The 10,299-nt window shown below is 54.8% G+C and overlaps 1 protein-coding gene across 2 annotated transcripts in view; it reads left to right on the forward strand.

Moving 5' to 3' along the window:
• TRPM2 (transient receptor potential cation channel subfamily M member 2) overlaps window positions 1–4,109 on the forward strand; it is a 49,001-nt gene extending 44,892 nt beyond the window's left edge. For both annotated transcript variants that reach the window (XM_065411388.1, XM_065411389.1), the window contains 4 exons: window positions 246–351; window positions 1,057–1,158; window positions 1,891–2,007; window positions 3,984–4,109. In XM_065411388.1, coding sequence (XP_065267460.1) covers window positions 246–351; window positions 1,057–1,158; window positions 1,891–2,007; window positions 3,984–4,109 — 451 coding nt within the window. The remainder of the gene's footprint in view (window positions 1–245; window positions 352–1,056; window positions 1,159–1,890; window positions 2,008–3,983) is intronic.
• The last annotated feature ends 6,190 nt before the right edge of the window (window positions 4,110–10,299 follow it).

A 10,299-nucleotide genomic window follows, 5' to 3' on the forward strand; every position in this document is an offset into this window, starting at 1 on the left:
CCACTTATCTCAGGAGCCGTGCTTTCCCCTTGATATCCGGAAACAGGGCTGGGGGATCTTGGGAAACTGGCTTGTTTTCTAACAGATGTAAAAGCTAGGAGTGTGTAATCTCCTTGATGACATTCGTGAGAGCAAAGTCCATCACGGTCCTCCCTGAGCACTGAAACTGATCTTCGCTGCCGTGCCACGGGGAGGTACGGGAAGAGCCAGCTCCCAGGGCAGCATGACACGTTTCTCTTTTGTAGCTGGAGAAGGAATATGGATGGATCCATTTATAGAAAGAGCCTAAAGAAAATGCTGGAGGTCTTAGTTGTCAAGTCTCCTGTGTCAGATCATTGGGCTCTGCCAGGGGTAAGTGCTAAGGAGCCCATCGACCTGACCTAGGTTTGAAAGGCTCAGAAAACATAGGCAGATCAGTCAGTGCAGAGAGATGTTATTGGCATCACAAGCTACACCCATGTTACCAAAATGTAAAACATAGACAGGCCCTGTGGGTCTCTGCAGGAGGGAGACACAATCTGCCCTCAGCTGGGATTCAGTGTGTCTTATCCCCCATGCCCAGAGGTCTCATAATTCTGCCAGAACAGCCCAGTTGTCCATCTGGCCTTAGCCTGTCCAGTGCAGAATGCACCTTACAATGCAATACGATACTACAAGTGGCATTTCATCATCCCCAGGCCTAGCAGGTGATTAATAGTCCGTATCATTTTCCTCCTTGCTAGTTTAACAGCCAGTTCTGACTCAGGAGTGTCTGCTCAAAGCCTGGCCTCAGAAACATCATGTGGCAGTGAGTTCCAGAGGTGGATTAAGTTATGTGCAAAACCGTATTTTCACGCACACCTGAGGAGTTTCTGCCATGGGTGTCCCTTCACTCCTTGCCCAGAGCAGACCTGTGGGATGCTCCATGCTTGTTTCCCCGTCTGGGGCAGTGTATAGTTTGGGAACTCCTGCTTCCTTAGTAGCAAGCATGGGGCCTGCTCTCTTTGCTGCAGTGAGGGAGGAGTCCCAGCTGTCTGTGCAGACAGTGCCCAGTTGTGATGGTCTGGTTCTGTGCAGGGATCACTGGAGCCAGGGGAATCGCTGCCACTGAAGCTGAAGCGGGTCCTGAGGAGGGAGTTCTGGCCACAGTTCCAGAACCTGCTGAACCAAGGTGCAGAGGTATGCTGGGCACGCCGCATGGCACCGTGTTTGGGAAGCAGGACAAGAGTCAGACACACGTTCCCATGATGATAACATGCCAGTTCCTCCCACGCAGGACAGGGTGGCCCCAGAATGGGCCCGGGCTGCAGTTCTGTGTACATGACCCTGGTGTGGTCTGCGGAAGTGAGGACGGAGGAATGGTAGAACAGGCCAGGATTGTCCTGCCGGGCACAACAACCATCGCGTGGGACTTGCTGTGGTTAAGCAGAGTTCCCAGGCAATGTGCCAGAGTTCCTTTGGGACACCGCTGGCTGCAGGACTGTCCCATGACCGGGATGGTGTATGTGAAAGCAGGACTTTCCCACAGCCCCCACTCTGTCACCAGGAGCGGCGGAAGTTCCCTACGAGTGGGCGGGGCCACCAGTGCCCAAACCCTGGCCCTGTCCTCCATGCTGCCCCTTCTTCCAGAAGCCCCGCCCCTGCCCCACCCCTACACCTAGAAGCCCCACCCTCACGCCACCCCTTCCCTGAGGCCCCGCCCCATGCCATCTCTTCCCCCCAACACCCCGCCTCCTGCTCACTTCTCTCCACCCCCTCCCCTTCTCTCTCTCCCTAACGGGGGTAAAAAGTGGGGGCCATGGCCCCCTGGCCCCCCTGTTCTGGCACTCTTGAGCCAGGTCACAGCTGACCTTCTGCTAACACACTGAAACCCAAGGGGAACCCTTCCCAGTTGCCCTCTCTATCCCTTAGGTATACAAAGGCTACGTCGATGACCCCAGGAACACGGACAATGCTTGGATCGAGACAGTGGCCATCAACATGCACTTTGAAGATCAGAGCGACGTGCAGATGAAGCGGCTGAACTCGGTAAATGCCTTTTGCCTTCTGTCCCACAAAGCACTAACTTCCATGCGGAAAGGCCTCACTGCTGGGACAGGGCTGAGCAGGCATCTCCGCAGGGCCTGAGCCAGCATTCACTGAAGTCAATGAAGAGCCTCGTGCCAACTTCGGTGGGTGTGGGATCAAGCTGCAGAGCCCGGGGAATGGCCCAGATCTCAGCAGCGTGGTGGTGGTGTGCTCACAAGCCTTGTGGTCCCATTCCAGCCTGCTTCTCTGCCTGCAGGTGGGGGGGACCCAGCCTGGACAATGCAGAGAAGGAGCAGGTGAGAGAGGGCTCCTGGATAGCAATGGGGGTGGTGTAGAAATGGAGCTAGGCAGAGGGGAGAAGGAGTGAAAGGGGCTGCAAGAGGAGAGAAATGGGGGGAGGGAGGAGAGGCCAGGGTAGGGTTGCTAACCCTCCCGGTTTAGCCGGGAGTCTCCCGGAATCGGGCTCGATCTCCTGGAGGCTACTGAAGCCAATCTGGGAGATTTTAGGGCACTAAAAGTCCAGTGGCGCAGAGGGGCTAAGTCAGGCTCCCTACCTGCCCTGGCTCCGCGCCACTCCAAGAAGCAGCGACATGTCCGGCAGCGGCACCTAGGAAGAGACACGGCCAGGGGGGTCTCTGCGTGCTGCCCCTGTCCCAAGCACCAACTCCGCAGCTCCCATTATCTGGGAACGTGGAACTGTGGCCAAGGGAGCTGTGGGGGCGGTGCTTGCAGGCAGGGGCAGCACGCAGAGCCACCTGGCCACCCGTGAGCCTAGGAGCCGCTGACGGACATGCCACCGCTTGTGGGAGCCACCCAAAATAAGCACCGCCCGGCTGGAGCCTGCACCCCGAACCCCTACCGCACCACAACCCTCTGCCCCAGCCCACTCCCGCACCCAAACTCCCTCCCAAAGCCTGCACCCCGAACCTCCTGATGCACCCCCTCTGCCCCAGCCCTGAGCCCCCTCCCGCACCCAAACTCCCTCCCAGAGCTCACACCCTGAACCCCTCCTGCCCCCAACCCCCAGCCCTGAGCCACCTCCTGCATCCAAACTCCCTCCCAGAGCCTGCACCCCGAAACCCCTCTCCAGGTCAGAACCACCTCCTACCCCCGAACTCCCTCTCAGAGCCCGCACCCCCAGCCTCCTCCTGCACCCCAACCCCCTGCCCCAGATCTGAACCCCCTCCCACACCCAAACTACATCCAAGAGCTCGCACCCCAAACCCTCTCCTGCACCCCAACCCCCTGCCCTGGAGCCAGGCTCAGCCCGGAGACCTCTCCCATACTCTGAACCTCTTGGCCCCATCCCTCAGCCCAGAGCCTGCACCCCATCCCCCTGCCCCAGCCCGGTGAAAGTGAGTGAGGGTGGGGGAGAGCAAACGATGGAGGCAGGGGGGCTGGAGTGAGTGGGGGAGCGGGGCCTCAGAGAAGGGGTAGGGCAGGCATGGGGCCTTGGGAAAGGGGCAGGGCAGGGGGCGGGGCTAGGGTGTTTGGGTTTGTGCGATTAGACAGTTGGCAACCCTAGGCCAGGGAGAAGCACAGTGGTGGAGCAGGGCGTGCTGTTAAGTTTATTGTGTAAGGACTGTACATGCAACAGCAGGCACCATGAGACCAGATCCCAGGAAAATTCAATGACTTCCTTCATTTGAAATCTATTACCTGCCTGACGCTCGCCTCCGCTCAGCATTGAGGGAGGGCAGCCGGGCCATTGCTGTGTCCTGGGGACACATCGGTGGGGAGGACATAGCCCCAGGAACTAGCTTTTATCCAACACCGTTGGAGTCCCCTTGTTAAAACACCAGTAGTTAGTGCTTGTGCTAGTCCCAGGTAATCAAGGCTTGGGGAAAACAGCTCCTCCGCACCTGAGCCATCCCGTCCCAGGCTTTGCTGTGCCAGCCACGTGCCGAGTGCAGCTGGAAATACGCACTCTGTGGCAATGTCAGCCTGAGTGTAACGTCTTGGATTTCCTCTCCCAGTTTCTCCAGGGCAGCGACCCAGAGCCATGTGTCTGGTGGCAGCTGGTGGACAAGAGAATTCCGCTGTACGCAAACCACAAGGAACTGCTGCAGAAGGTGACTGCTCTTTTGGGGGCCTATTATTGATGTTACGGCGGCCACCTGGGATGGATTTTCCGGAGCTGGGAGAAGTGTCATGGAGATCTGCCTGCCTGGTCCCCTTGTCTCCTGTTGCTCTAGACTGGGGCTTTGGGTGTGTACCTTGGCTTAACGCTCCAAGCTCAGCGGGACTGTGGGTAACATGCCATGCTACATGACTCTCCTTCTCACTCTCTTGTATCATTACTTGCGAGCGAACGTAGCACTCTCGTGAGACGCAGATGGCAGCGACTTGTGCCAGGCCCTCCCCCTTGCAGGAGTTGCCCCACACAGCTCTGCCAATGCTCTGCCAATGCTGGCAACTTCCCCTTTTGTTGTGGTCTTGGCTTTCTCCTAGGCAGAGCCTGACGCTTTGGCTGAGTTAGCAGTGGGTTTGGGACCTGGAAAGCACAAGTGGGACCTGGAAAGAGACTTAATTCATGGGCCAGTTTTTCCACCCACGTCTGTAGAGGTGAAAGGCTCCTGATGTGTGGTGCCACCTAGTACCGGGGACAGGACACCTGCGTTCAGTTCCTAGCTCTGCCACAGACTCCCTGGGGGAGCTTGGGCCCGTCACTTAGGGAGGGACTCACAAAATTTCTAAGTCCCATGGATAGAGGAGCCCCTCTCTTGTGTATCGGCACCTCCCCTTGGCTGGCTTAGGCAGGTCCCACCTAGCATGCTGGCTTTGTGGGGCACATTCTCAGGCCCGTCTCTCCCCATGCATTGTATAGGGACCCTAGGCACCGAACGCAGCTTTGTGGATCCCAGTGTGAGCCTGTGATTTGGTAGGCTCCGCAACGTCCAACGTCACACCACCTAAGTCCCTTTGTGACTCCGGGCCTGAGTTTCTTTAGGCCTCAGTTTCCTGTCGGTACCATGGCTCCTTTGGCTCGCCTGCGGGGATTGTAGGCTCTGCACAGCAGGGGCTGTCTCTCCCTGTGTTATGTACAGCACCTAGCGCAATGGGTGCCTCATCTTTGCCGGGGCCCCCAGTCCCTACTGTCATGGCGTAAGCTAACACTAATGGGGAGGGGCAGCAGATCCCATGGCCTGCCCTCACTCTGCCGCTGACGCACCTGGGCTACCGTACATCCTCTCGCTAAGTGGCATTGCTCCATCCACCACACTCACCCCGCTCCTAGGGGCACCTGAGCTTGGATTTAGGCCAGCACCTCACTCCTAGGCCAGTCCATACTGGGTCTTCCCACTGTCCCCTCCCTTTCATTCCAGGTACCTCAGTTTTCCTCTTGATGCCTACTCCGAATCTTGGCTGCTCCTGTGTATGTCAGCCATGGTTATGCTCTCCTGGGGCTTGGAGAACAGCAGGGATCTTTCTCTAGGCTGGCACTGGTGCTGCTTCAAGGAATACGAAGCAGGAGATGTCTCCCTTCCCCCATCAGCCAGTTGATATGTCTCACTCGTAGCCCTGAGCTCAGACATCCTGGAGGGCGTGTGCCTGGAAGATGGTCTGGAGCCCAGGGTTTCACAGAGCTCATGTCATTTCTCTACTTCTGCCAGAGGCACCAACCTGGATGTCAGACCCCTCCCTTTCACCTGATCATACTCACGTCACTCACCTTAGATCCGGAGGATGCTGAATGCTGTGGCTTCTCTACAGACTTATTTGTAAAGTGCTTTGGGATCTTTGGGCCTGGAAGCGTGTGCGAGCTACTCGGTCTTGTTGCCGTCTCACTGGTTTTGACGCAAAAATGTTGACTCCCAAGTGGGGTTTGGGACAGCATGTTATAAAGGAATTAACCCCAAACTAGGTTAAGCATCTACTGCTATTATTTATTTCTTGCTCTGTTCCTTAGGTTGGGTCCCTGGCACCCCTCTTAAAGCCCAAGTCCTCATATTTGGCCCTGAACATACTGGGAAATGTATTGTATCTGAGCTTATTCCTTGAACCAGCTCTAGTTGCCTTCCTTAGCTGCTAGCCTGCCAGCGGCATGGGCAGAAAGCACCCAGCAGTCAGGGCCTAAATTGTGCCCCCAGCCATTGCCATCCCCCCCCACCCAGGGCCAGAGCAGTAAAATGTGTCTGGCAGGTGGATTAGGACAAGGGGGATGACTCGGGAAAGCCAGGTTATGGAGACAAAGTGAGTGAGGTTGCGTATTTGGGTCTGAATTTGAAATAGCTGCTGTTAAAGTGTCAGCGTCGTAAATAGGCACACATACGGACCAGGCATTGTGAGCGAAGTAGCACCATGGGAGATAGACTGCAGATCCCTTTTCCGGTCATTCTTCCTTTGGATTCCTGTGCAGCCCCCAAACATCCACCTCGGGATTTCCATTCCTTACAAAGCCACTGGACACAGATCCTTGATTTCCCACCCTGCCACAATTCATCGCTAGAAATGAACGATGTGGTCACATCCTTTCGCCAGCCAGTCACACGTAGCTCCCAGGCGAGCCGACCAGGATCTCCAGATCAAAAGCAGTTCAAAACAAGCTAGGAAAGAGATTGCATATAAACCTGCTTAGCGAGAACATCTGTCGAGCCCCCTCAGTCCATTAGCTAGCAGTGGGTCAGGAAGAGGTTTGGACTGTAGCACTTTGGCCTCGGTTCACAAAGGGATTTAGGCATCTAAGTCCCAGTTGTAGGCGCCACAAAACGCCCTTTGAACCCTGTGGCTGCCTCAAGTCACGTTTTTTGGGCACGTTCTGTTCCATGGGCACCAAAGTTTCTGCCTCTGAGCATGTGCCCGGCTGCCTCCAGCGCAGTGTCCAGCCACCTGTCTCCCACCTAAGCCCCGGCATGACTCGTGGATGAGGAGGGGATAGGCATTTGCCCACCTAAGTTGCATGTGGGGCCGAATCCGGTGGGTGCGCCCTGAGCATGCTTACTGGATCGAGCGCCGCATGTGAGTTCACACAAAACAACTGAGGGAGGAGGAGCTCCCTCCTATGTTTTAGCCCAGTGATTTGGGGACTCATCTGGGATGTGGGAGACCCCCATTCATGTCCCCCCTCCACCCAATGAAAAGAAGGGATTTGAATAGGGCTCTAGCAGAGTGCTCTAACCACTGGGCTATAGCTATTCTGCAGTGGCCTTCTTCCCTCAGTCTCTCCAGTTGAAGCTGTTGAATTGTGGCTAAATACTTAGTGCCATTGGAGCAGGGGGACTGGCGCCTGGGAGTCTCAGCTCCTGGGTAAGTGCTCTAACCAGCAGGCTATACAGTCATTCTCATGCGCTCTTTCCTTACTTCGCTGCCGTAGGACAGCTTTAACCAGAGAGGCTGAGGGAACCCCACAGCCCAGCACCTGTGAGGTGACAGATTGCTGTTCAGAACCCTCCTCCTCCTCAGGCATAGGGGAAACGTGACACAAGGGCCCTCCCCATCCTCAATGAGTGCGGTAACACTCAGCGTCCCAGCGCCTAAGGCCCTTTGTGAAGCTAGGCCTTGATGACCGTGGCTGGTCTTGATGGGATTTTTTCCTGTCATTTAGTCAGTCTTTGCCCAATCAAACTATTCCTTCCACAATAATACACTGAGCAGTGTATGCAGAACAACAGCATCTCGCCTGCAATGACGCACCAAAGTGGGCTTCAGTGTTTGCGTAAGGGGACAGAATGATGTTTTATTTAATGCCTCTCTTAACTCAATAAATCTAACAATTAAGACCAATTGCATATGATGTCCTTTTAGTAAATGGTCACTACTGAACTTAACTCCCTCCACGCTAGGTCCACATGTGTTACTGTGTGTAATTCCACACTCAGAATGTTGGAATTCATTGATTTGACAGCCGCACCAAATAAGAGTGCTGGATGTTAATGGGATCCGAGATGAAGGTCTGCAGCTTCCAAAATAAACAGCTTTGCTTCGCCTCCACATGGCAGTGACTAGGCCAGCATTAATGGCATTACTTGCATTAGGGCCAGTCACATTATCTCTGCATAGTTGTTATGCTAGGAGCTGGCTTTCCACTATAAGCCTAATTTAGTCATAAACACAAGTTCCCCAATACCCAAACCATTTGTGGACAAATTCCTAGGCCATAGCTTACTCCACTACAGAGATGGTTGGGCAAGTTTGCAGCAAATCTGAGCCCTTATTTAGCTGAGATTAGCATTGCCAGACCACTGCATTATTTGGCTCACTACCTTTCTGGAATGGCTTTCCCTACAAATGCCATTCGATCGTATTTCTTCCCTTCTGCCTGGAGTGGGGCCTTTCCACACCGGGCTGGGATTTCTTGGCATTTGAGGAGATACCAGCACACGTAACAAGGACATAGAGAATTAATTCAGTAAGTGTCCTCTCATGCCATTGATACATTTGTGACAAATACCTGTGTCCGGGGGGAAATTAGTCCTTAGTAGCCACCAGGCCACTGAGCGCTCAAGGGATGGCTTTACCCATGCAATATGCTTTGGGCCAGATCCTCAGCTGGTAGAAATTGGCATCGCCAGTGGTCATTTCTGCCAGTTCAGGATCTGGCCCGTTATCTGCCTTGTGTGCAGAATGGGACTGATTCTGCTTGCACATACACAGGTGTTGCACAGGTGTAATTCCATGGCCCTCACCCCCAGCCTCCCCGGCATGAATTCATGCTTTGAAACATAGGCCTTGCTCATCTGCTGCCCCGTCTCCTTCTCTGTGTCTGGGCTGAAGGCCTGCAGGCCATGTGGGGAGGTACACTGTACAGCATTCCCCCTAGAAGTGGTGCCACCATCCTCTGCTTGACCTTTGGACTCCTCTGCCTGCATGTGGGGGTGTTGACTGGGAAATAATGTCCAGCTTAGGCTAAAAAGACAGAAATGCGTGTCTGAGCCTAGAGCAGGGGTGTCCCAGATCCAGCACAGCTGAGGCATTTGAATGGATCACAAGACAGGTTGGCTTGTGCAGAATCTCAGCTTTTGTTTGAAACCAACAAATCCATTTCTAGCCCTGGCACTTGTAAAGAAAATATCTGAACATGGATCGAGTATAAACCACTGCAGTGCTGTCTGCCTGAGTCTGCAGACAGCCTGAAACAACGGCTCTGAGTTGTGAACTCTCCCACCCACTAGTCATCTAATTGGAGTGAGACCCTTACAACCCAGTGATGACACTTCCCGTCATTAACTACTTCATCACTGTATCTGGTGCAAGGTGAGGGGGTGCTGCTGCAGGGAAGGAACAGCAGATGGAGGAACAGAGAGGGAAAGGGGAGAGAACAGAGGCAGAAATAGTGCTGTAAACCTTACGAGCATATCTCCCACTGAATGTGACACGAAGGTACTGAACAACTAAGGGATAATAACTAGATGTTTAGTTGCTATGTAAATGCCACATTCCACCCTTGATCTTTGGGAGTTCTGCCGGTTGAGGGGAGTGTTTAGTCCTAAATTAATACGCTGACCCACAGAGCATAATTAACACTGGAATTAGCCCCCTGGCCATCCCAGGGCTAGCACATTGCCATGTCAAAGCTGTTAACATTCCCAAAAGTATCAGCAGCTCCCGGTGAAGTAACTGTATTCTCTGTATCTGCCCATAACCCAGCCACCCTGCAGCTCCTGAGACAGGACCATGGCATTGGGACTGGGGCATATAGTATCACAGATGCTAAGCCTGTCCTGTCCCTACAGGGAAGCTGAATGGCTGGGGATGTCCTCGGGGGCACATGAGTGCTGGGGGGGGGGTACAGTCACACGGCTCACTGGGCACATCAGCAATGCAGTTATTAGCCCCCCGAACATGCCTGAAGAGATGGTACAATGCCACGGGGACAGCAGTTGGCTGGTCCCTGTGCTGGCCCCAACCACTCGGCAAGATTTCAGTGCCAGGAGCCTCCGAGCAGTTGTGACAGGGACCAGCGCAGCCCCGATGGGTTTGACTCTCCACATCCCCTCAGAGGGAGCCAATGGTGCAGCTTTAAACTGATGAGCATGACAGGCTTCTCCCTCTGTTAGGGTTACCATATTTCAGCAAGCAAAAAAGAGGATGGGAGGAGCCTCGCCCTAGCCCCGCCCCTGTCCTGCACTAGCCCCGCCCCTGCCCCTTCCACTCCCTCCCACTTCCCGCCCCCCTCAGAACCCCCAACCCTCCCCCTGCTCCTTGTCCCCTGACTGCCCCCTCCTGGGACCCCTGCCCCTAACTGCCCCCCAGGACTCCACCCCCTACCTAAGCCTCCCTGCCTCTTGTCCCCTGACTGCCCCCTCCTGAGACCCTCCCCCCATCCTAACTGGCCCCCTAGGACCCTACCTA

The sequence above is a fragment of the Emys orbicularis genome, chromosome 9 (genome assembly GCF_028017835.1).
Source record: "Emys orbicularis isolate rEmyOrb1 chromosome 9, rEmyOrb1.hap1, whole genome shotgun sequence".
NCBI lineage: Eukaryota > Metazoa > Chordata > Testudines > Emydidae > Emys > Emys orbicularis.